The sequence below is a fragment of the Parasteatoda tepidariorum genome, chromosome 1 (assembly GCF_982258835.1).
Source record: "Parasteatoda tepidariorum strain Cologne lab strain chromosome 1, Ptep-v5.0, whole genome shotgun sequence".
NCBI classification, from domain to species: domain Eukaryota; kingdom Metazoa; phylum Arthropoda; class Arachnida; order Araneae; family Theridiidae; genus Parasteatoda; species Parasteatoda tepidariorum.
This window is the reverse complement of record NC_141755.1, coordinates 134,348,613-134,375,433: the sequence shown is the minus strand read 5'-3', so window position 1 is coordinate 134,375,433 and position 26,821 is coordinate 134,348,613. Positions and strand designations below refer to the sequence as shown.

The 26,821-nt window shown below is 32.8% G+C and overlaps 1 protein-coding gene across 1 annotated transcript; it reads right to left on the bottom strand.

Annotated features, from left to right (window-relative positions):
• Nucleotides 1–4,369: 4,369 nt before the first annotated feature.
• On the bottom strand, nucleotides 4,370–6,879 carry LOC147817013 (kinesin heavy chain-like). The gene is made up of 3 exons (XM_087149993.1): nucleotides 6,522–6,879; nucleotides 5,811–5,950; nucleotides 4,370–5,001 (listed from the first exon to the last, which is right to left on the bottom strand). Exons 1-3 carry the CDS (start codon nucleotides 6,632–6,634, stop codon nucleotides 4,763–4,765), a joined length of 492 nt encoding a protein of 163 aa, XP_087006119.1. The 5' UTR covers nucleotides 6,635–6,879; the 3' UTR covers nucleotides 4,370–4,762.
• Nucleotides 6,880–26,821: the final 19,942 nt, after the last annotated feature.

The window sequence follows — 26,821 nt, the reverse complement described above, 5'->3', positions numbered from 1 at the left end:
AATATGGATTAGTATACCCTCTCCGTCATGCCAGCCCTTAATAGTTGTAAACCCAAAGAGTTGGGTCTGCTGTTCAACGACGGTTATAAAATATTAAATATAACTGTCGTTGAGCAGCCGACCCTAAGTTTTGGGTTTACGACTACTAATGTTCAACTCCGTAGCCATGTAATTTTGAACCCAATCTAGAAGACAACGGAACTAATGGATCAAGTATTGGGAGAAATACTTGAAGATGGAAAGATTTTTTGATGGAACTAACCTGCATTTGCGTTACATGGAGAGGAAAACCACGAATACCTTCCTAGGTTAGCCTGATAGAAAGAGGACTCTAACCCATGATCCACCTGCCACTGAGGATATTTACGTTAGCACTGTGGTCGGTGCGAGACGAGTTTAGTCTCCAAGCATGCATGGTACTCATTTTATCGACTAGCTGTAGGGATGAAGGGGCGAGGATTGATCCCAGGACCTGTGGCACGACACCAGTCACCAGTTATTGAAGAATACGTAACGACAAAAAATAGCCGAGAAAAAAATTACAATTTTTCGAGTACATATTTTTATATACTCAGGGATAAGGCCGGGATAGCCTGGTTGGTAGAGCACATGTCCAAGAGTTTTTGAGTTCGATCCCCACCGGACGAAGACTCCCAGTGTAGTAAATAGTGGCTGATGCACGTTAAATCGGTCGAGTTTCAAAGTCCTCCATGTTCGCATAACAAATCAATACCTCTGGGGGTACTGATCCAGGAGTTTCCTTGTCTTCTGATTTGGTTCAAAATTGCAAAGCTACGTAGTTGAACATTAGTAGTCGCATACCTAAAAATTGGGTCGACTGTTCAACGACGAATAAAATAAAATAAAATACTCAGGATATAGAGCGTTCGCCTTCCAATAAAGTTAAACGGGTTCGAATCCGAGCAATGTCTGATCTGTACGAATTCCGTATCCGGCTTTTACCGACCACAGTGGTGACGTGAAATATCCTCAGCAGTAGACGGATTATGGGATAGAGTCCTTTTGCCGTCAGGCTAATCGTGGGAGGTTCTCGTGATCTACCTCTCCATGTAACGCGAATATGAGGGTTATTTCAATTAAAAAAGTCCTCCACGAAGGCAAATTTCTCCAATACTTTATCCAGGAGTTCTCTTGTCTTCTGGATTGGGTTCAAAATTACAAGTTGAACATTAGTAGACGTAAACCCAAAAATCGGGTCGACTGTTCCACGACGGTAATATACACACTAATACATACGCTTTTTTTTTATATCTCTCAATGTTTTAAAAACTTAAAATTGTTTTCCTTTAGTAACTAAATTATTTGTATCGATTCCCTTTTATTTGGATTTTGTAATTTTGTAAATTTCAGTTAGATTAGATAGCTTTTGTTGTTTGCTTACCACTAAATTTACATAAAGTGTTAAACCTTTCCTAAAGATTCTGTTTATGCTCGCATAACAGATCATCATCACAGATCACATCATCAACAGATAACATCAGTTGATAGGCAATTATCAACTGATACAATAAAAACTCATTTCGAACTTGAAAGTATATTGATTTCGATATTTTTGAAGTTATACTTCTTATGCGACTTCCAACAAGGTTGCGTTAAACGTTTAACGCTACATTTTTATTTGCCGGGAAATCACGTGGTAGGATCCAGTTCTCCCTCATTCATTTCCATAGTGTTTTGGTTCTCACTAGCATAAAAATAATTAAAGTCATAAAAGTATTGTTTTTCTATAAATATTTTTTTAGTTTGTTTTGATACACATATAATTTAATAGGGTAGTATTTTTTATTTTCAAATTTAGTGGATAACAATTGTAAAAAATGAGTGAAGACAATCCCACGGACAATGTGACGGATTTAAGGTTATGTCAAAGTACGTCTCTTGTGAATATCAATTGATTGTTAGGTTTTCTCTTCTGAAATTACATTATGAAGCATTCACATATATTATTAATACAAATACATTTTCCAGGGCGAGACGATGAAGCAACCACAAGCGCTTCCACTGGTTCAAGAGGGAAAAATGCACAATATTACCCCGATTACAGAGCACGGAAGCGAGCGGAACAGGAAAAAGAGTCGTTGAATAGAACTAGTGATCCCTCTACGACTGCTGATTCTTCTACAATTAACGTCGCAGGTTGCGAAGTTTAACTTCTTCCGAGCAGTGGGACTCCACGAACTATTTTTTTAATATCTCTCAATGTTTTAAAAACTTAAAATTGTTTTCCTTTAGTAACTAAATTATTTGTATCGATCTCCTTTTATTTGGATTTTGTAATTTTCTAAATTTCAGTCAGAAGTCAGAAAAAAAGGGGTCGTTTCATTAGATTAGAAATAAAAGCACTCGATAATTTTGATTTTTTTTTCTCCCTCGAAATCTTAAAGTGATAAAAATAACCAATATGTGATTCTCAGTAAGTTATTGAAAACTACGCATTTGCTAGTTTTTTGGTTTTTTGAAATGTAATTTTATTTTAGTTTAAATTGGTAAAAACTAAGTTGGACGATGTTTATAAAATATTTTGATGTTGAGTGCATAACAACAAAGATGCTTATCAAATTTTAAAAAGCAGACAGCTTTATACTATTTAGCTGCATTTCAAAAACTACTGATTCTAATCTTCGTGTTGGTATAATTTGGCACAAAAATTAGAGATCTGAGTTATCTCAAGCTTCATTATCGAAAGATAGAATAAGTATCAACCATCAATTCACCTCTGAAAATTGAATTAAGTGGTTTAAAAATTTATTTAGAACTTCCTTCTCAACCACTTTGACAATTAAGAGGTTTTAAATTAAATAAATTAAATTAAAATTTAGTTAAATTAGGAGGTTTATAAATTTATTTAGAACTTCCTTCTCAACCACTTTGACAATTAAGAAGTTTAAAATTAAATAAATTAAATTAAAATTTAATTCAATTTAGAGGTTCAAAAATTTATTTAGAACTTCCTTCTCCACCATTTTGACAATTAAGAAGTTTAAAATTAAATAAATTAAATTAAAATTTAATTAAATTAAGAGGTTTAAAAATTTATTTAGAACTCCGTTTCAAGCACTTTGCGTTCGGTCGAGTGGAGGGAGACAATTTAACTCACAAATAAAATAAGAAAATTTTGAGTTTATATCAATTGACAGTGTACAAATATTCAGATTTAAGGGTCAGATTTTATTTAAGGGATTAGATTTATTAGTTTAGATTAATAAGAAACTATTGCAGGACAAATCAAGAAATTAAAACAATTCATCAGCAAATACATACATCAACAAAATAATTAATCCTTTTTTAAATCAAATATTATTTTTAATTTTTAAAATAAGTTTATTCTTTTACCATTACTGCTTCCTAAGCGATATTTGCTTTCAATAAACTAAAAAAAAATTTAGAACTCTAATTTACTATTTTTTTAAAAGCAAATTATTAATAAATGCAATAACTTAAATTCTTAATTGCGATTATTAAAGATTCTGTAAAGAATTTAAAATAATGATATAATTATTTAAAATAATTTTAAAATAGTTAGTAATAAGAACATTATTTTCAGCAATATTAGAAATAAAACATCTTTTTCACAGATTTAAAATATTGCTTTTTAAATGTATGCCAATGGAAGTTTTTAAAATTGCAATAAAATGATCGTTTAAAAAAGAATAAACGAAATCATGCATGTCATTGAAATGTTTCAAAATTATGCCCACTATAATTTCAAAATTTTGAATAGGCAAGTATCATTATAAAGGAAAGAACTAAATATTATAATGTTTAAAGAAATTTTTTTCAAGAAAAAACAGAACAAAACAACTTTGCATGTTTTGTACTATAATAATTAAATAAAGAAAAAGTATTTTTAACGAGCATCTTTTGCAATTTTTAAGCACTTGTTTGTTTATAATTAACATAATGAACGTAACACTTTTCCTTGTCATTGACATCACCTTTTTTAATTACAAACATATTTATTCCCCTATACTTAATATTTTTAAAAATTTCTAAAATTTTCCCGAAAAAAAGAAGATTTACTAGCATTTAATAAATTATTTAATACTGAAATAAAGGGGAAAAGTAGCAATACGAGAACTTACTTACTTCTTACTTAAAAAGGTTCATACTTCATATTTTAAAATAAGTTTCCAATGTAATTAACTATATATTTAGTATAAAGGAGACGAGAATGCGAAAAGCCCAAAAGGAGGTGAGTTTAACCATGATACAGGAACCATACTTAGAAAGATTCATACTATATATTTAAAGAAAAAAATTCCAAGTTTCCATAGCAGCAAAATATATATTTAGTATGAAAAGGATAAGGGAGACAAAGATGGGAAAAACCTAAAAGAGGAGAGTTTAATCATGACACACAGGATACGTACTTAGAACGGTTTAACTATGACCCTATAATAATATAAAATACTATATTAATAATATATAATAATATATTTAATTATATATTTGGCACAATGGAGGATATAAAACATGAAAATAAGAAAAGCATACAAGAACAGAGTGTAACTACAAGAACAGCATTCATTTTTAAAAAGCTTCATGCTCTAAATTTAGAAGAAAAAAAATTTAAGTACAAGTCCTAAGCAACAAAATATATATTTGTAGCATAATGGAGATGTGGAAAACATTAAAGAGGAGGCCATTTTCAGAGGCTTTGAACAACTGTTATAAACTCTCAGCAGTTATGGGAATATCATGCTATTTGCTAAGAAGCGTTATTCTGGTGATGGCAAACCATTCAAAAAACAGCGTTAGCATGTAGTAAAAAAAAACAAGATTTAAGATTAAACTGTGTATGCACCTGTTGTACTTCAACTGAAAGATCCAATAAAGATGAATCAGACAAAACTTGGCTGTTATCTGTTTGATCAAATACCGAAGATGCATTTTCAGAAGTATCCATAAGAGATGACGAATCTGAGAGCTTTTCTTCAAAGTCACACAGAGGAATCCATTCATTACATATGACAGTTTCGCCTGAAAACAGAGCATTTTTCAGAAATTCTCAAATTAATGGTTCAACATTCATAGTTAACAGTTCAGAAATGCATTTAGAGTCAAATAAGAGAAATTATTTCTTTTCTTGCCAAACCTGTGAACTTTGGCCGTTGAGAAAATAGAGATTTTGCATAGAATTTGTCTTAACCATAACATTCGCCTTATTTTACCCTTACCACTTAGCGGCCATTGCGATTTCTAGGGAAAAGTTATACGAGTGCTCTATAAATCTCAAATAGCGTTAATGTTTGAGTTACTAGAAAACGTAACGCTTTGCAAAATCTAGATCGTGGTATCGGTCCTCGTTAAACTGTTCTACCGTAAAATGCTCGACTTCGTGTGCAGGTCGTCGGGCTACCAAAGCAGGGGTGCCACCCCCCTTGCTGAGGATCAAAATCGCTATGGCATGTTTTCGGATCAACCACAGGGATGTTTCATTGCCTATAGGCCGTTGTGTGGCTCTAGTACGGCGTAAATAAGGTATCTAACATACCTCTTGTTTTTAAAAGTATTTTTCACTGAAAATCATAATTCTCAACACAGATTTTGATGAAGGTTGAAATCCACGTGAGCTGATATTCTGCGTTTGGATTCATATTAGATAAATTTTTCCATCCGAAACCTGCACAATATTAGTGATAGTTACAAGTATAGTGATCCAGTGATACTATATTTAGTAACTTATAACCTAACTGGATTCATTCTGACAGTAATTATTCATAAATCAAGGATATAAATCATAAAAATACATAAATCAAAGATGTAAATGAATTTTAAAAAAAACTTACCATTTTTCCACCGTTTCAACTCAGATACTAATTCCTTTAAATCAACGTCATTTTTAGGCAAAAATCGTCCCAAAAATCTGCTCAGCTTACTTCCACAATTTTTTTCATTCAGGTGAATATTATTTTGTATCACTTTTGTCCTAAAAATCATAACATTAATTATTTTTACGAAGCAAAGGACAGCGCTCTATCCCCTGAGCCACCACTACTCAGAAGCATTTTTCATGGCTGCCAACATGGATAAAAAAAAATCCGGTAGATTTTACAAAATAAATAAAGTTCATTTGTTGCATAATGTACTAAATATTTTACACATATGGAATTTCAGGGATTTTCAAAATTATCAAAATAAGACAACTGTAATATCATCTAGTTGTGATTGACATTAAATGAACTTCAAATGTTGTGCATAATGTTTACTCATAATTTTAAACGAAAAAAGTTTTTATCTGATTTCTATAAATGAGGCTCACATCATTATGAATTAGTAATACTTATTAAAGTATTAAAGCAAGAAATAATCTGAGAAAAAAATCAGTTTCAGTAGAAATTTTTTTTAGAAAACTAACTCAGTTTCAGGGAATATTCTAAAATGCACAAAAATCAAAAGAATTTTTATTAAATCAGTAGAGCAGGAGAAACTGGCGAAATCCAGTAGAGTTGGCACCTAGGATTTTCAGTGGTAAAATAGGACTGTTTCTGGATACATACCTGTTTCCGAAATCCAAAGACAGCTTTGTTTCAATTTCGAACGAAGGATCTACGCAGACAATGATTGCAGTACAAACTGTTTGAAGAACAGCCTTACTAGACGTATTGCACATTTACGGCAAACACAGTCCATAGAATCAAAAGTGAAAATTGTAATAAAAAATAATTAATTTTTGTAAAAAGTCTTTTTGTTATATATATATTTCAGAAAATCATTGCAATATTACTCTTTATTATCTGGGAATTTTAGTCTGAACATAAAACATGATTACTCGCCCAAAAGCTCTGGCATATTTCACAAAGTGGTATAATATACTATTTTTATGAATTCGGTATTTTTGCAATCAACATTTATTCAAGACAGTTCGGTCAAAATAAGCCAAGCTTTAACCAGCGCCCTCTATGCTTATTCAATGCAGCTGGAGAAAATCGTCGATTTCGTGAAAAAGAAAAGCATTTTCAATCAAATTTTTAAATATTCAAAAAACTACTCTAAAGTTAAACTATTATAAAACCGACAGCAAAATAAGTTTATAAACAGGGTTGCCTCTCAAATCTGGATAGAGAAGAAAATCCCTGTGTTTTCCCTGTATATGTTACACACCCGATATTAAGAAGAAAAGCACAATCACTATATTCTTGTATGAGCTGTATTGGGTTAACTATACTAAGTATAATTACCAGAGAAACTTAGAGAAAAAAAGGAACAGCTGAACATATTTAAAACATATAATGCAAAACATATAATGCACAATGTAAATGAACAAGTTTAATATAACTGAAATATCATCCTTGAATATCCCATAGATGAGTGGTTACCTTTTTTTAAAAAAGGAAAAGAGATAAAATCCCCTGTATTTTCCCAGTTTCTAAAAAAAAAAACTCCTCAAAATTCCCTACATTTTCCCAGTTATTTTAGATAATTTTTAAATTCCCTGCATTTTCCAGGTTTTCCCTTATTCTCCCAGTGCAGTGCTAATCCGGAGAAAAAACAATAGAAAAAAAGCTGATTGTGACAAAAGCTAGTGGATTCATTGAAAATGTTTGGTAGGTCCATTCATAAAAAAAAGTTTTGTAGAAATACAGCTTCTTGTCTAAAAGAAAAATAACAATCTAGGCTCATTAGTTACTGTACATAACTTTTTTTAATTACTTTTTAAGTCTAAAAACAAAGTTAATTTTAATAAGGATAAACCACCGAGAATATTATATTATAACGAAAACAATGACTCCACCATTCCTATCTTACAGTACCGGGTTCACACCATATTTGTATAAAAAAACAAAAGTCACTGAGTTTCCCTGAATTTGTACACAGAATTCACAATCTATATTTAGAGATAAAAAAAGTTACTGAGTTAGCCTGAATTTCCACACAAAATTCACAATCTATATTTAGAGAAAAAAAAGTCACTGAGTTTCCCTGAATTTGTACACAGAATTCACAATCTATATTTAGAGATAAAAAGAGTCACTGAGTTAACCTGAATTTCCACACAGAATTCACAATCTATATTTCGAGAAAAAAAAGTCACTGAGTTTCGACACAGAATTCAACTCTATATTTGGAGATAAAAAAGTTACTGAGTTTCCCTGAATTTCTATACAGGATTCATATTTAGAGATAAAAAAAAGAGTCACTGACTTTCCTTGAATTTCTGAATAGCAGTTCTAAAAGCTAGAAAACACGAGAATAGAAAAATAATTAAATTTTCAAGACATGATGAAAGTTGTATGCTTCAATACCTTTCCTACAAACTATATAGTTGAGTTATGCAATATTATCATACATGCCTACAAGTCAAACTCTCAAATTAAAATAAATTGGAAGATTTTAGAGAAATTTTTGTTAAAAAAAACTGCTTTTTGTTGATTGTCTAAAAACATTGAAAATAATTAAAATTTGTTACCATTGGTTCAAAAAAAGAATCCAATATCCTTATTGAAGTATTAACTGCAAAAACAAACGATTTAATTACAGAAAATAAACTTTCATGAGATTCAATAAAAGAATTTTTCTTTCCCAAATTTGCTGCATCAACAAAAATAACCACTTAAAAAATTTACATTGAAAAATTGACAATTTTAAGGGAGGAAGGAGAATGCATGAAAAAAAGAATTATTTCTCATGTCTTAAAAAATCTTAAGAGGAATTTTTTTAAAAAAAAGGTCATTAGAACGTTACATCTTTCTGATGTTGCTCAATGCTGCAAAATTTTAAGTTTTTAAAAGTAGTTTTAACTTCCTTCAGATTTCCAGGTTCGGTTCTTCTTGCTTTCTCTGAGACGTTCTGATATACATTCCTGATTTTTTAAAAGAATTATTTCATCCTAATAGATTCAAAAGTTTAATGGTTGGTTCATACTTTCTTTCTTAAAATAATATTTAAAGAATAAATTTCTTGTCTTTCCATATCGTTAACATGGATAGGGAAAAATCCAGTAGATTTTACGAAATAATATAAATGTCTTAATACTTGTTACAAAATGTACTAAATATTTGACACATGGGAAATTTTAGGGATTTTTTAGTCATCAAAATAAATAAAAAAACTACATTGTTTTTCAGTTATGATTAACATTAAATGAACTTGAAATGTTATGTATTATGTTTACTTTTAATTTTGAATGGTAATAGATATTTAATTCATGCAGGATAGTTAACTGGTTTTCATAAATGAGGTTCACATCATTATGTATTAGTAACACTTATTTAAATATTAAAGCAAACGATAATATGAGCAAAACCTCAATTTCCATAGAGATTTTTTAATGAAACTCGATTAACGAATTTTAGGGAATTTTCTAAAGTGAACAAAAAACAGACGAATTTTATTAAACCAGTAGACCAGGTCACACTGACAAAATTCAGTAGTCTAAAGGGAGAAATCAGTAGACTTGGCAGACATGCTTGTATAATAAATGCATGTAATCAAGTAACATTATTAGCCGAAAAAAAAATCTCTACTTTTCGTTTCTTATCTCGCTGTTTCAAAACTGATTTTCAATTTTCATAAGCAATAAAATTAGAGAAGATTTAAAAATGAATTTCTAAAATTTTTTTTTACTAGAAAATCCAGTAAATCCTTGTCTACTGGAAAATCCGGTAGAGTTGGCAGCTATAAAAAAATTTATGCGTTGGACGAGATTAACAGAAGAAAAATTAGAGATATACAATTGTATAAGTAATATGTCACTATTACCTTCTCACTGCCAGCTAAACCTACTAGAAGCAACTTTCCAATAAACTTTTTACATGTAGTGAAGTTTTCTTGTTTAATCACGATCTGGAAAATAGTATGACTCCTGGAACTATGCTCTTTCATTTCTGTAATAAAAAAATACAATGTAATTAATATAGGAATTCTTTTTCCCGTATGAAACTCAGAATTCAACATAAACTTGATGTTCCGCAAAGACAGCCCTTAATATATATTTTTAAGACTCTATTAAAAAGTGAAAAATAAAAGACGTTCATTTGGAATCTCAAATTAATATTTAAGCCAGGGCCAAAGGAAAACAATATCTAAAGCTGACCAATCACTATTAGAGACTAAAACCTATTTATTACCGATAGAAACCAGAGAGGTGTCTCAAAATAATTATTAGTGAAAACCCAAAATTAGGTCAGCTGTTCAACAACGGTTATAAAATAAAATAAAGGTTTTCTGTGAGTGAAGTTCAGCAAAGAAAGCGTAAAGGAATAATAAAAAAAAAGAATAAAAAAATAAAATGGCTCGAGAAAGGTTCAAATTTAAAGACCCCCTAGCTCCCTTTAATATCAAGGTATAATTTTCAAACTCAGACCCTATGGTGCAAACAAGGCTGCTGAAGATAATTTTTATAGGCCAATTAGGGGGGTAACTGTGGGTCCCTAAAGGTATATTGCGAAGATGAGAGGTGACAGCTTTTGAAGCGAAACTGTGGTAGGCTTCACGTATCACCGAGGATTGGAAGTTAGGCCACCAAACAAGCAAGTTCGCTGCAGGAGGGAGGGGGTCCTGGGTACGAATCCCAGGGACGGTTAAATTTTCAAAAAAGTTTCTTTTTTTTTTGTTTATATTAAATTATATTATTTTTTTATGCGTTTTTCGTTTTTCTGGAGGTTCCTGCAAGCAGGAAAAAAAATTTATCGGGAAAATGGGAAAAAGCAGGGAAAATCCAGGAAAATCAGTTTATTTGCTCTTTTTCGACTTCTATTGTAACATTTTGGATATTCTACCATGCATGGGGTGTTTTCTGTGTGTGAAGTCCAGCAAAGAAAGCGTAATGGCATAATAAAAAAAAGAATAAAGAAATAAAATGGCTCGAGAAAGGTTCAAATTTCAAGACCCCCTAGCTCCCTTTTATATCAAGGTATAATTTTCAAACTCGTACCCTAAGTAGAGGTCTATGGTCCAAACAAGGCTGCTGAAGATAATTTTTATAGGCCAATTAGGGGGGTCACAGTTTGCCCCAAAAGGTATTTTGCGAAGATGAGAGGAGAGAGCTTTTGAAGCGAAACTGTGGTAGGCTTCACGTATCACCGTGGTCTGGAAGGTAGGCCACCAGACAAGCAAGTTCGCTGCCGGAGGGAGGGGTCCTGGGTTCAAATCCCAGGGACAGTCGAATTTTCAAAATATTATTTTTATTTGTTTATTTTAAATTATATTATTTTTTTATGTGTTTTTCGATATTCTGGAGGTTCCTGCATGCAGGAAAAAAAATTTTTATTGGGAAAATGGGAAAAAACTTTGAAAATCCAGGAATATCAGTTTATTTGCTCTTTTTCGACTTCTATTGTAACATTTGGGATATTCTAGCATGCATGGGGTGCTTTCTGTGTGTGACGTCCTTCAAAGAAAGCGTAATGGAATAATAAAAAAAAAGAATAAAGAAATAAAATGGCTCGAGAAAGGTTCAAATTTCAAGATCCCCTAGCTCCCTTTAATATCAAGATATAATTTCCAAACTCGGACCGACCCTAAGTAGGGGTCTATGGTCCTAGCAAGACTGCTGAAGATAATTTTTATAGGCCAATTAGGGGGGTCACAGTTTGCCCCAAAAGGTATTTTGCGAAGATGAGAGGAGAGAGCTTTTGAAGCGAAACTGTGGTAGGCTTCACGTTATAATACTGAAAGAAAACACAAATAATTAAGATCAAAAGGAAAAAACTTCTTTGAAAAAAACGCGCTAAAAAGCAGCAGAAATTTCAGAAAAAAGTATCAATACAAAACAAATGAAATAAAACAAAAATACGACCACCGAAGCCGACGTCTTCAGGGGGTACCGGCCCCGGTAGCCATTAAAAACAAAACCATTTCTATTTGAGGGAGAAGCAAAAGCTTAAAATATCTCCCTCAGTACCCCGATGGTTTTGTATAGAGGTCCAGGAAAAACAAGATACATTCAAAAGAATAAACAAATTACGAAAAGAAAATCAATAAAAATCATCAGAAAATTAAAAACTCACATTCACAGGTCAAGAATCAACTTCAAAAGCGGAGGAAAAGAAAACACTGAAAACTGAAAAACAACGCCCCCTATAATAATGCGCAGTAAAAGTTTAAAAATGATATGAAAAGGTCAGGAGAAGGAGATACGTAGATAAATTAATAGAATGCTTAACTGGGGCTGCTCAGTTAAGACTAGAATTGCGCCCTGTTAAAAGAAAAAATATTAAAAAAAACCTAAAAATCATCAATCATTTTTTTAATTAAAAAATTAACATTACAAAAATTAAAAGGAAAATCATTTTTACTCAAATTATTTAAAAAATTATCCACAGCTTCTCGAAAACTTTCAACATTATTACAAATTTTCTTGATCCTAACTAATTGCGAAAAAACAAGATTTTTGAATATTTTACTACACAAATTAGTTTTAAAGTTGCAGAAAAAAATAACATTAAAATTAAAGGCTTTTCTTTTATCAAACACACCAATTTTAATAAAATTGTTAACAATATCAATTTTAAAATCTAAATATTCAATATTAAAGCAATTTTCATTAGTTTTTTTCAGGACCAAATCACCAGGATAAATTGTATAAATAAAATTAAAATCGTCACAATTAAACAAAATCAAATCATCAATGTATCGGAAAGCATTAAGTACCCCATGTTCAAGAAATTTAGCCTCAAAAAAGTGCAAAAAATTTTGGCAAAAGCCCCAGAAAAGGAATTACCTTGTGGAATTCCAATAATTTGTTTATCACCGTGGTCTGGAAGGTAGGCCACCAGACAAGCAAGTTCGCTGCCGGAGGGAGGGGTCCTGGGTTCAAATCCCAGGGACAGTCGAATTTTCAAAATATTATTTTTATTTGTTTATTTTAAATTATATTATTTTTTTATGTGTTTTTCGATATTCTGGAGGTTCCTGCATGTAGGAAAAATTTTTTTATTGGGAAAATGAAAAAAAAACTGGAAAAATCCCGGAAAATCAGTTTATTTGCTCTTTTTCGATTTCTATTGTAACATTTGGGATATTCTAGCATGCATGGGGTGCTTTCTGTGTGTGACGTCCTTCAAAGAAAGCGTAATGGAATAATAAAAAAAAAGAATAAAGAAATAAAATGGCTCGAGAAAGGTTCAAATTTCAAGATCCCCTAGCTCCCTTTAATATCAAGATATAATTTCCAAACTCGGACCCTAAGTAGGGGTCTATGGTCCTAGCAAGACTGCTGAAGATAATTTTTATAGGCCAACTAGGGGGGTCACAGTGGACCCCTAAAGGTATATTGCGAAGATGTGAGGAGAGAGCTTTTAAAGCGAAACTGTGGTAGGCTTCACGTATCACCGTGGACAGGAAGGTAGGCCACCAGACCAGCAAGTTCGCTGCCGGAGGGAGGGGTCCTGGGTTCGAATCCCAGGGACGGTCGAATTTTCAAAAAATTTTATTTATTTATTTTTGTTTATTTTAAATTATATTATTTTTTTTTCTGTGTTTTTCGATATTCTGGAGTGTCTGTAGGGAAAAAAAATTTTTTATTGGGAAAATGGGAAAAAGCTATAAAAATACAGGAAAATCAGTTTATTTGCTCTTTTTCGACTTCTATTGTAACATTTTGGATATTCTAGCATGCATGGGGTGCTTTCTGTGTGTGAAGTCTAGCAAAGAAAGCGTAATGGAATAATAAAAAAAATGAATAAAAAAACAAAATGGCTCGAAAAAGGTTCAAATTTCAAGACCCCCTAGCTCGCTTTAATATCAAGGTATAATTTTCAAACTCGGACCCTAAGTAGGGGTCTATAGTCCAAACAAGGCTGCAGAAGATAATTTTTATAGGCCAATTAGGGGGGTCACTGTGGGCCCCTAAAGTTATATTGCGAAGATGAGAGGAGAGAGCTTTTGAAGCGAAACTGTGGTAGGCTTCACGTATCACCGTGGACAGGAAGGTAGGCCACCAGACAAGCAAGTTCACTGCAGGAGGAAGGGGTCCTGGGTTTGAATCCCAGGGATGGTCAAATTTTCAAAAAAGTTTCTTTTTTTTCTGTTTAATTTAAATTATATTTTTTTTATGTGTTTTTCGATATTTTGGAGGTTCCTGCATGTAGGAAAAAATTTTTTAATTGGAAAAAACTGGAAAAATCCAGGAATACCAGTTCATTTGCTCTTTTTCAACTTCTATTGTAACATTTTGGATATTCTAGCATGCATGGGGTGTTTTCTGTGTGTGAAGTCCAGCAAAGAAAGCCTGATGGAATAATAAAAAAAAGAATAAAAAAATAAAATGGCTCGAGAAAGGTACAAATTTCAAGACCCCCTAGCTCCCTTTAATATCAAGGTATAATTTTCACACTCGGACCGTAAGTACGGGTCTATGGTCCGAACAAGGTTGCTGAAGATAATTTTTATAGGCCAATTAGGGGGGTCAAAGTTTGCCCCTAAATGTATATTGCGAAGATGAGAGGAGAGAGCTTTTGAAGCGAAACTGTGGTAGGCTTCACGTATCTCTGTGGACTGGAAGGTAGGCCACAAGATAAGCATGTTCGCTGCATAAGGGAGGGGTCCGGGGATCAAATCCCAGGGACGGTCAAATTTTCAAAAAATTCTCTCTTTTTTTTTGTTTATTTTAAATTATATTATTTTTTTATGCGTTTTTCGATATTCTGGAGGTTTCTGCATGTAGAAAAAAAAATATTTTTGATTGGAAAAATGGAAAAAACTGGAAAAATCCAGGAAAATCATTATATTTGCTCATTTTCGACTTCTATTGTAACATTTTGGATATTCTAGCATGCATGGGGTGTTTTCTGTGTGTGAAGTCCAGCAAAGAAAGCGTAATGGAATAATATAAAAAAAAGAATAAAAAAAGAAAATGGCTCGAGAATGGTTTAAATTTCAAGACCCCCTAGCTCCCTTTAATATTGAGGTATAATTTTCAAACTCGGACCCTAAGTAGGGGACTATGATCCAAACAAGGCAGCAGAAGATAATTTTTATAGGCCAATTAGGAGGGTCACAGTTTGCCCCTAAAGGTATATTGCGAAGATGAGAAGAGAGAGCTTTTGAAGCGAAACTGTGGTAGGCTTCACGTATCTCTGTAGACTGGAAGGTAGGCCACCAGACAAGCAAATTCGCTGCGGGAGTGAAGGGTCTTGGATTCGAATCCCAGGGACGGTCAAATTTTCAAAAAAAAATTTTTTTTTTGTTTATTTTAAATTATATTGTTTTTTTACTTAATTTTCGATATTCTGGAGGTTCCTGCATGTAGGAAGAAAACAATTTTTATTGGGAGGATTGGAAAAAACAGGAAAAATCCAGGAAAATCATTATATTTGCTCATTTTCGACTTCTATTGTAACATTTTGGATATTCTAGCATGCATGGGGTGTTTTCTGTGTGTGAAGTCCAGCAAAGAAAGCGTAATGGAATTATATAAAAAAAAGAATAAAAAAGTAAAATGGCTCGAGAAAGGTTCAAATTTCAAGACCCCTAGCTCCCTTTAATATCAAGGTATAATTTTCATACTAGGACCCTAAGTAGGGGTCTATAGTCCAAGCAAGGCTGCTGACGATAATTTTTATAGGCCAATTAGGGGGGTTTGGTGGGCCCCTAAAGGTATATTGCGAAGATGAGAGGAGTGAGCTTTTGAAGCGAAACTGTGGTGGGCTTCACGTATCACCATGGACAGGAAGGTAGGCCACTAGACAAGCAAGTTCGCTGCAGGAGGGAGGGGGTCCTGGGTACGAATCCCAGGGACGGTAAAATTTTCAAAAAAGGTTCTTTTTTTTTGTTTATATTAATTTATATTATTTTCTTATGCGTTTTTCGTTTTTCTGGAGGTTCCTGCATGCAGGAAAAAAAAGTTATAGGGAAAATGGGAAAAAACAGGGAAAATCCTGGAAAATCAGTTTATTTGCTCTTTTTCGACTTCTATCCTAAAGGTATATTGCGAAGATGAGAGGAGAGAGCTTTTGAAGCGAAACTGTGGTAGGCTTTACGTATCTCTGTGGACTGGAAGGTAGGCCACAAGACAAGCATGTTCGCTGCATAAGGGAGGGGTCCGGGGATCAAATCCCAGGGACAGTCAAATTTTCAAAATATTATTTTTTTTTGTTTATTTTAAATTATATTATTTTTTTATGCGTTTTTCGATAGTCTGGAGGTTCCTGCTTGTAGGAAAAAATTTTTATTGGGAAAATGGGGAAAAACTGGAAAAATACAGGAAAATCAGTTTATTTGCACTTTTTCGACTTCGATTGCAACATTTTGGATATTCTAGCGTGCATGGGGTGTTTTCTGTGGGTGAAGTCCAGCAAAGAAAGCGTAATGCAAGACCCCCTAGCTCGCATTAATATCGAGGTATAATTTTCAAGCTCGTACCCTAAGTAGAGGTCTATGGTCCAAACAAGGCTGCTGAAGATAATTTTTATAGGCCAATTAGGGGGGTCACAGTTTGCCCCTAAAGGTATATTGCGAAGATGAGAAGAGAGAGCTTTTGAAGCGAAACTGTGGTAGGCTTCACGTATCTCTGTAGACTGGAAGGTAGGCCACCAGACAAGCAAATTCGCTGTAGGAGGGAGGGGTTCTGGGTTCGAATGCCAGGGACGGTCTAATTTTCAAAAAAAAGTATTATTTTCTTTTTGTTTATTTTAAGTTATATTATTTTTTGTGTGTTTTTCGATATTCTGGAGGTTCCTGCTTGTAGGGAAAAAAAATGTTATTGGGAAAATGGGAAAAAAACTAGAAAAATAACGGAAAATCAGTTTATTTGCACTTTTTCGACTTCGATTGTAACATTTTGGATATTCTAACATGCATGGGGTGCTTTCTGTGTGTGAAGTCCAGCAAAGAAAGCGTAATGGAATAAGAAAAAAAAATGCCTCGAGAAAGGTTCAAATTTTAAGACCCCCTAGCTCCCTTTAATATCAAGGTATCATTTTCAAACTCGGACCCTAAGTAGGGGTCTATGGTCCTAGCAAGACTGCTGAAGATAATTTTTATAGGCCAACTAGGGGGGTCACAGTGATCCCCTAAAGTTATATTGCGAAGATGAGAGGAGAGAGCTTTTGAAGCGAAACTGTGGTAGGCTTCACGTATCACCGTGGACAGGAAGGTAGCCGAAATCGACAGAATTTTTCTAAGTACCGAAATCAACAGAATTTTTCTAAGTACCGAAATCGACAGAATTTTTCTAAGTACCGAAATAAACAGAATTTTTCTAAGTACCGAATTCGACAGAATTTTTCTAAGTACCGAAATCAACAGAATTTTTCAAAGTACCGAAATCGTCAGAAATTTTCTAAGTACCGAAAACTTCTGAATGTTTTCTAAGTACCGAAAAAGGCAGAAATTTTCTAAGTACCGTAATGGTTGGAATTTTTCTAAGTACCGAAATCGTCAGAATTTTTCTAAGTACCGAAAAAGTCAGATATTTTCTAAGTATCGAAAACTTCTGAATGTTTTCTAAGTACCGAAATCAACAGAATTTTTCAAATACTGAAATCGGCAAAATTTTTCTAAATACCGAAAACGTCAGAAATTTTCTAAGTATCGAAAACGTCTGAATGTTTTCTAAGTGCCGAAATCGTCAGAATTTTTCTAAGTACCGAAAAGGTCAGAAATTTTCTAAGTACCGAAAAGGTCAGAAATTATCTAAGTACCGAAAACTTCTGATTGTTTTCTAAGTACCGAAATCGTCAGAATTTTTCAAAGTACCGCAAAGGTCAGAAATTTTCTAAGTACCGAAATCGTCAGAATTTTTCGAAGTACCGAAATCGTCAGAATTTTTCTAAGTACCAAAATCATCAGAATTTTCTAAGTACCGAAATCGTCGGAATTTTTCTAAGTAAAGAAATCGTCAGAATTTTTCTAAGTACCAAAATCAACAGAATTTTTCTAAGTACCGAAATCAACAGAATTTTTCGAAGTACCGAAATCGTCCGAATTTTTCTAAGTACCGATAACGTCAGAAATTTTCTAAGTACCAAAAACTTCTGAATGTTTTCTAAGAACCGAAAAAGGCAGAAATTTTCTAAGTACCGAAATCGTCGGAATTTTTCTAAGTACCGAAATCGTCTGAATTTTTCTAAGTACCGAAATCGTTTGAAATTTTCTAAATACCGAAAAGGTCAGAAATTTTCTAAGTACCGAAATCATCAGAATTTTTCTAAGTACCGAAATCAACAGAATTTTTCAAAGTACCGAAATCGTCAGAAATTTTCTAAGTACCGAAAACTTCTGAATGTTTTCTAAGTACCGAAAAAGGCAGAAATTTTCTAAGTACCGTAATCGTTGGAATTTTTCTAAGTACCGAAATCGTCAGAATTTTTCTAAGTACCGAAAAAGTCAGATATTTTCTAAGTATCGAAAACTACTGAATGTTTTCTAAGTACCGAAATCAACAGAATTTTTCAAATACTGAAATCGGCAAAATTTTTCTAAGTACCGAAAACGTCAGAAATTTTCTAAGTATCGAAAACGTCTGAATGTTTTCTAAGTGCCGAAATCGTCAGAATTTTTCTAAGTACCGAAAAGGTCAGAAATTTTCTAAGTACCGAAAAGGTCAGAAATTATCTAAGTACCGAAAACTTCTGATTGTTTTCTAAGTACCGAAATCGTCAGAATTTTTCAAAGTACCGCAAAGGTCAGAAATTTTCTAAGTACCGAAATCGTCAGAATTTTTCGAAGTACCGAAATCGTCCGAATTTTTCTAAGTACCGATAACGTCAGAAATTTTCTAAGTACCAAAAACTTCTGAATGTTTTCTAAGAACCGAAAAAGGCAGAAATTTTCTAAGTACCGAAATCGTCGGAATTTTTCTAAGTACCGAAATCGTCGGAATTTTTCTAAGTAAAGAAATCGTCAGAATTTTTCTAAGTACCAAAATCAACAGAATTTTTCTAAGTACCGAAATCAACAGAATTTTTCGAAGTACCGAAATCGTCCGAATTTTTCTAAGTACCGATAACGTCAGAAATTTTCTAAGTACCAAAAACTTCTGAATGTTTTCTAAGAACCGAAAAAGGCAGAAATTTTCTAAGTACCGAAATCGTCGGAATTTTTCTAAGTACCGAAATCGTCTGAATTTTTCTAAGTACCGAAATCGTTTGAAATTTTCTAAATACCGAAAAGGTCAGAAATTTTCTAAGTACCGAAATCATCAGAATTTTTCTAAGAACCGAAAACGTCAGAAATTTTCTAAGTACCGAAAACTTCCGAGTCTTTTCTAAGTACCGAAATCGTCAGAATTTTTCAAAGTACCGAAATCGTCAGAATTTTTCTAAGTACCAAAATCATCAGAATTTTCTAAGTACCGAAATCGTCGGAATTTTTCTAAGTAAAGAAATCGTCAGAATTTTTCTAAGTACCAAAATCGACAGAATTTTTCTAAGTACCGAAATCGACAGAATTTTTCTAAGTACCGAAATCAACAGAATTTTTCGAAGTACCGAAATCGTCCGAATTTTTCTAAGTACCGAAATCGGCAGAATATTTCTAAGTACCGAAAACTTCTGAATGTTTAATAAGTATCGAAATCGTAAGAATTTTTCTAAGTACCGAAAACGTCTGAAATTTTCAAAGTACCGAAAAAGGCAGAAATTTTCTAAGTACCGAAATCAACAGAATTTTTCTAAGTACCGAATTCGACAGAATTTTTCTAAGTACCGAAATCAACAGAATATTTCTAAGTACCGAAATCATCAGAATTTTTCTAAGTTCCGAAACCGTCAGAATTTTTCTAAGTACCGAAATCAACAGAATTTTTCTGAGTACCGAAAACTTCTGATTGTTTTCTAAGTACTGAAATCGTCAGAATTTTTCTACGTACCGCAAAGGTCAGAAATTTTCCTAGTACCGAAAACGTCAGAAATTTTTTAAGTACCGAAAACTTCCGAGTCTTTTCTAAGTACCGAAATCGTCAGAATTTTTCTAAGTACCGAAATCATCAGAATTTTTCTAAATACCGAAATCATCAGAATTTTCTAAGTACCGAAATCGTCGGAATTTTTCTAAGTACCGAAATCGTCTGAATTTTTCTAAATACCGAAATCGTTTGAAATTTTCTAAATACCGAAAAGGTCAGAAATTTTCTAAGTACCGAAATCATCAGAATTTTTCTAAGTACCGAAAACTTCCGAGTCTTTTCTAAGTACCGAAATCGTCAGAATTTTTCTAAGTACCGAAATCGTCAGAATTTTTCTAAGTACCAAAATCAACAGAATTTTTCTAAGTACCGAAATCAACAGAATTTTTCGAAGTACCGAAATCGTCCGAATTTTTCTAAGTACCGATAACGTCAGAAATTTTCTAAGTGCCGAAAACTTCTGAATGTTTTCTAAGTACCGAAATCGGCAGAATATTTCTAAGTACCGAAAACTTCTGAATGTTTAATAAGTATCGAAATCGTAAGAATTTTTCTAAGTACCGAAAACGTCTGAAATTTTCAAAGTACCGAATTCGACAGAATTTTTCTAAGTACCGAAATCAACAGAATATTTCTAAGTACCGAAATCATCAGAATTTTTCTAAGTACCGAAATCATCAGAATTTTCTAAGTACCGAAATCGTCGGAATTTTTCTAAGTACCGAAATCGTCTGAATTTTTCTAAATACCGAAATCGTTTGAAATTTTCTAAATACCGAAAAGGTCAGAAATTTTCTAAGTACCGAAATCATCAGAATTTTTCTAAGTACCGAAAACGTCAGAAATTTTCTAAGTACCGAAAACTTCCGAGTCTTTTCTAAGTACCGAAATCGACAGAATTTTTCTAAGTACCGAAATCGGCAGAATATTCTAAGTACCGAAAACTTCTGAATGTTTAATAAGTATCGAAATCGTAAGAATTTTTCTAAGTACCGAAAACGTCTGAAATTTTCAAAGTATTGAAAAAGGCAGAAATTTTCTAAGTACCGAAATCAAAAGAATTTTTCTAAGTACCGAATTCGACAGAATTTTTCTAAGTACCGAAATCAACAGAATATTTCTAAGTACCGAAATCATCAAAATTTTTCTAAGTTCCGAAATCGTCAGAATTTTTCTAAGTACCGAAATCAACAGAATTTTTCTAAGTACTGAAATCGGCAGAATTTTTCTAAGTACCGAAAACGTCAGAAATTTTCTAAGTTTCGAAAACGTCTGAATGTTTTCTAAGTACCGAAATTGTCGGAAAGTTTTCTAAGTACCGAAAACATCTGAAATTTTCAAAGTACCGAAATCTACAGAATATTTCTAAGTTCCGAAATCACCAGAATTTTTCTAAGTACCGAAATCGTCAGAATTTTTCGAAGTACCGAAAACGACAGAAATTTTCTAAGTACAGAAAACTTCTGATTGTTTTCGAAGTACCGAAATCGGCAGAATTTTTCTAAGTACCGAAATCGTCAAACTTTTCTAAGTACCGAAATCGTCGGAATTTTTCTAAGTACCGAAATCGTCAGAAAGTATCTAAGTACCGAAAACTTCTGATTGTTTTCTAAGTACCGAAATCGTCATAATTTTTCTAAGTACCGCAAAGGTCAGAAATTTTCCAAGTACCGAAAAGGTCAGAAATTTTCTAAGTACCGAAATCGTCAGAATTTTTCTAAGTACAAAATCATCAGAATTTTTCTAAGTACCGAAATCGTCAAAATTTTCTAAGTACCGAAATCGTCGGAATTTTTCTAAGTAAAGAAATCGTCAGAATTTTTCTAAGTACCAAAATCAACAGAATTTTTCTAAGTACCGAAATCGACAGAATTTTTCTAAGTACCGAAATCAACAGAATTTTTCTAAGTACCGAAATCGTCAGAATTTTTCTAAGTACCGAAAAGGTCAGAAATTTTCTAAGTACCGAAAAGGTCAGAAATTTTCCTAGTACCGAAATCGTCAGAATTTTCCAAGTACCGAAATCGTCGGAATGTTTTCTAAGTACCGAAAACGTCTAAAAATTTTCAAAGTACCGAAAAAGGCTGAAATTTTCTAAGTACCGAAATCAACAGAATTTTTCTAAGTACCGAAATCACCAGAATTTTTCAAAGTACCGTAATCGTCAGAATTTTTTTAAGTACCGAAATCGTCAAAATTTTCTAAGTACCGAAATCGTCAAAATTTTCTAAGTACCGAAATCGTCAAAATTTTCTAAGTACCGAAATCGTCGGAATTTTTCTTAGTACCGAAATCGTCAGAAATTATCTAAGTACCGAAAACTTCTGATAGTTTTCTAAGTACCGAAATCATCAGAATTTTTCTAAGAACCGTAAAGGTCTGAAATTTTCCAAGTACCGAAAAGGTCAGAAATTTTCTAAGTACCGAAATCGTCAGAATTTTTCTAAGTACCGAAATCATCAGAATTTTTCTAAGTACCGAAATCGTCAAAATTTTCTAAGTACCGAAATCGTCGGAATGTTTTCTAAGTACCGAAAACGTCTGAAATTTTCGAAGTACCGAAAAAGGCAGAAATTTTCTAAGTACCGAAATCAACAGAATTTTTCTAAGTACCGAAATCACCAGAATTTTTCTAAGTACCGAAATCGTCAGAATTTTTTTAAGTACCGAAAACGACAGAAATTTTCTAAGTACCGAAATCATCAGAATTTTTCTAAGTTCCGAAATCGTCAGAATTTTTCTAAGTACCGAAATCAACAGAATTTTTCTAAGTACCGAAAACTTCTGATTGTTTTCGAAGTACCGAAATCGGCAGAATTTTTCTAAGTACCGAAATCATCAGAAATTATCTAAGTACCGAAAACTTCTGATTGTTTTCTAAGTACCGAAATCGTCAGAATTTTTCTAAGTACCGCAAAGGTCAGAAATTTTCCAAGTACCGAAAAGGTCAGAAATTTTCTAAGTACCGAAATCGTCAGAATTTTTCTAAGTACAAAATCATCAGAATTTTTTTAAGTACCGAAATCGTCAAAATTTTCTAAGTACCGAAATAATCGGAATTTTTCTAAGTACCGAAATCGTCAGAAATTATCTAAGTACCGAAAACTTCTGATTGTTTTCTAAGTACTGAAATCGTCAGAATTTTTCTACGTACCGCAAAGGTCAGAAATTTTCCAAGTACCGAAAACGTCAAAAATTTTCTAAGTACCGAAAACTTCCGAGTCTTTTCTAAGTACCGAAATCGTCAGAATTTTTCTAAGTACCGAAATCGTCAGAATTTTTTTAAGTACCAAAATCAACAGAATTTTTCTAAGTACCGAAATCACCAGAATTTTTCTAAGTACCGAAATCGACAGAATTTTTCTAAGTACCGAAATCAACAGAATTTTTCAAAGTACCGAAATCGTCAAAATTTTCTAAGTACCGAAATCGTCGGAATTTTTCTAAGTACCGAAATCGACAGAAAGTATCTAAGTACCGAAAACTTCTGATTGTTTTCTAAGTACCGAAATCGTCAGAATTTTTCTAAGTACCGCAAAGGTCAGAAATTTTCCAAGTACCGAAAAGGTCAGAAATTTTCTAAGTACCGAAATCGTCAGAATTTTTCTAAGTACAAAATCATCAGAATTTTTCTAAGTACCGAAATCGTCAAAATTTTCTAAGTACCGAAATCGTCGGAATTTTTTTTAGTACCGAAATCGTCAGAAATTATCTAAGTACCGAAAACTTCTGATAGTTTTCTAAGTACCGAAATCATCAGAATTTTTCTAAGAACCGTAAAGGTCTGAAATTTTCCAAGTACCGAAAAGGTCAGAAATTTTCTAAGTACCGAAATCGTCAGAATTTTTCTAAGTACCGAAATCATCAGAATTTTTCTAAGTACCGAAATCGTCAAAATTTTCTAAGTACCGAAATCGTCGGAATGTTTTCTAAGTACCGAAAACGTCTGAAATTTTCGAAGTACCGAAAAAGGCAGAAATTTTCTAAGTACCGAAATCAACAGAATTTTTCTAAGTACCGAAATCACCAGAATTTTTCTAAGTACCGAAATCGTCAGAATTTTTTTTAAGTACCGAAAACGACAGAAATTTTCTAAGTACCGAAATCATCAGAATTTTTCTAAGTTCCGAAATCGTCAGAATTTTTCTAAGTACCGAAATCAACAGAATTTTTCTAAGTACCGAAAACTTCTGATTGTTTTCGAAGTACCGAAATCGGCAGAATTTTTCTAAGTACCGAAATCATCAGAAATTATCTAAGTACCGAAAACTTCTGATTGTTTTCTAAGTACCGAAATCGTCAGAATTTTTCTAAGTACCGCAAAGGTCAGAAATTTTCCAAGTACCGAAAAGGTCAGAAATTTTCTAAGTACCGAAATCGTCAGAATTTTTCTAAGTACAAAATCATCAGAATTTTTTTAAGTACCGAAATCGTCAAAATTTTCTAAGTACCGAAATAATCGGAATTTTTCTAAGTACCGAAATCGTCAGAAATTATCTAAGTACCGAAAACTTCTGATTGTTTTCTAAGTACCGAAATCGTCAGAATTTTCTAAGTACCGAAATCGTCGGAATGTTTTCTAAGTACCGAAAACGTCTGAAATTTTCGAAGTACCGAAAAAGGCAGAAATTTTCTAAGTACCGAAATCAACAGAATTTTTCTAAGTACCGAAATCACCAGAATTTTTCTAAGTACCGAAATCGTCAAAATTTTCTAAGTACCGAAATCGTCGGAATTTTTGTAAGTACCGAAATCGTCAGAAATTATCTAAGTACCGAAAATTTCTGATTGTTTTCTAAGTACCGAAATCGTCAGAATTTTCTAAGTACCGAAATCGTCGGAATGTTTTCTAAGTACCGAAAACGTCTGAATTTTTCTAAGTACCGAAATCGTCAGAATTTTTTTAAGTACCGAAAACGACAGAAATTTTCTAAGTACCGAAATCATCAGAATTTTTCTAAGTTCCGAAATCGTCAGAATTTTTCTAAGTACCGAAATCAACAGAATTTTTCTAAGTACCGAAAACTTCTGATTGTTTTCGAAGTACCGAAATCGGCAGAATTTTTCTAGGTACCGCAAAGGTCAGAAATTTTCCAAGTACCGAAAAGGTCAGAAATTTTCTAAGTACCGAAATCGTCAGAATTTTTCTAAGTACAAAATCATCAGAATTTTTTTAAGTACCGAAATCGTCAAAATTTTCTAAGTACCGAAATAATCGGAATTTTTCTAAGTACCGAAATCGTCAGAAATTATCTAAGTACCGAAAACTTCTGATTGTTTTCTAAGTACTGAAATCGTCAGAATTTTTCTACGTACCGCAAAGGTCAGAAATTTTCCAAGTACCGAAAACGTCAAAAATTTTCTAAGTACCGAAAACTTCCGAGTCTTTTCTAAGTACCGAAATCGTCAGAATTTTTCTAAGTACAAAATCATCAGAATTTTTCTAAGTACCGAAATCGTCAAAATTTTCTAAGTACCGAAATCGTCGGAATTTTTCTAAGTAAAGAAATCGTCAGAATTTTTCTAAGTACCAAAATCAACAGAATTTTTCTAAGTACCGAAATCGACAGAATTTTTCTAAGTACCGAAATCAACAGAATTTTTCTAAGTACCGAAATCGTCAGAATTTTTCTAAGTACCGAAAAGGTCAGAAATTTTCCTAGTACCGAAATCGTCAGAATTTTCCAAGTACCGAAATCGTCGGAATGTTTTCTAAGTACCGAAAACGTCTGAAATTTTCAAAGTACCGAAAAAGGCTGAAATTTTCTAAGTACCGAAATCAACAGAATTTTTCTAAGTACCGAAATCACCAGAATTTTTCAAAGTACCGTAATCGTCAGAATTTTTTTAAGTACCGAAAACGACAGAAATTTTCTAAGTACAGAAAACTTCTGATTGTTTTCGAAGTACCGAAATCGTCAGAATTTTCTAAGTACCGAAATCGTCGGAATTTTTCTTAGTACCGAAATCGTCAGAAATTATCTAAGTACCGAAAACTTCTGATAGTTTTCTAAGTACCGAAATCATCAGAATTTTTCTAAGAACCGTAAAGGTCAGAAATTTTCCAAGTACCGAAAAGGTCAGAAATTTTCTAAGTACCGAAATCGTCAGAATTTTTCTAAGTACCGAAATCATCAGAATTTTTCTAAGTACCGAAATCGTCAAAATTTTCTAAGTACCGAAATCGTCGGAATTTTTCTAAGTACCGAAATCGTCAGAAATTATCTAAGTACCGAAAATTTCTGATTGTTTTCTAAGTACCGAAATCGTCAGAATTTTCTAAGTACCGAAATCGTCGGAATGTTTTCTAAGTACCGAAAACGTCTGAAATTTTCGAAGTACCGAAAAAGGCAGAAATTTTCTAAGTACCGAAATCAACAGAATTTTTCTAAGTACCGAAATCACCAGAATTTTTCTAAGTACCGAAATCGTCAAAATTTTCTAAGTACCGAAATCGTCGGAATTTTTGTAAGTACCGAAATCGTCAGAAATTATCTAAGTACCGAAAATTTCTGATTGTTTTCTAAGTACCGAAATCGTCAGAATTTTCTAAGTACCGAAATCGTCGGAATGTTTTCTAAGTACCGAAAACGTCTGAATTTTTCTAAGTACCGAAATCGTCAGAATTTTTTTAAGTACCGAAAACGACAGAAATTTTCTAAGTACCGAAATCATCAGAATTTTTCTAAGTTCCGAAATCGTCAGAATTTTTCTAAGTACCGAAATCAACAGAATTTTTCTAAGTACCGAAAACTTCTGATTGTTTTCGAAGTACCGAAATCGGCAGAATTTTTCTAAGTACCGCAAAGGTCAGAAATTTTCCAAGTACCGAAAAGGTCAGAAATTTTCTAAGTACCGAAATCGTCAGAATTTTTCTAAGTACAAAATCATCAGAATTTTTTTAAGTACCGAAATCGTCAAAATTTTCTAAGTACCGAAATAATCGGAATTTTTCTAAGTACCGAAATCGTCAGAAATTATCTAAGTACCGAAAACTTCCGAGTCTTTTCT

Excerpts from the sequence above, each read along its gene's own strand:
- LOC147817013 (XM_087149993.1), bottom strand. The coding sequence starts at position 6,634 with ATGTGCAATACGTCTAGTAAGGCTGTTCTTCAAACAGTTTGTACTGCA. Across the intron at positions 5,951-6,521 it reads TCTTTGGATTTCGGAAACAG|GACAAAAGTGATACAAAATA; the intron begins GTATGTATCCAG and ends TATGATTTTTAG. Across the intron at positions 5,002-5,810 it reads GTTGAAACGGTGGAAAAATG|GCGAAACTGTCATATGTAAT; the intron begins GTAAGTTTTTTT and ends CTCTGTTTTCAG.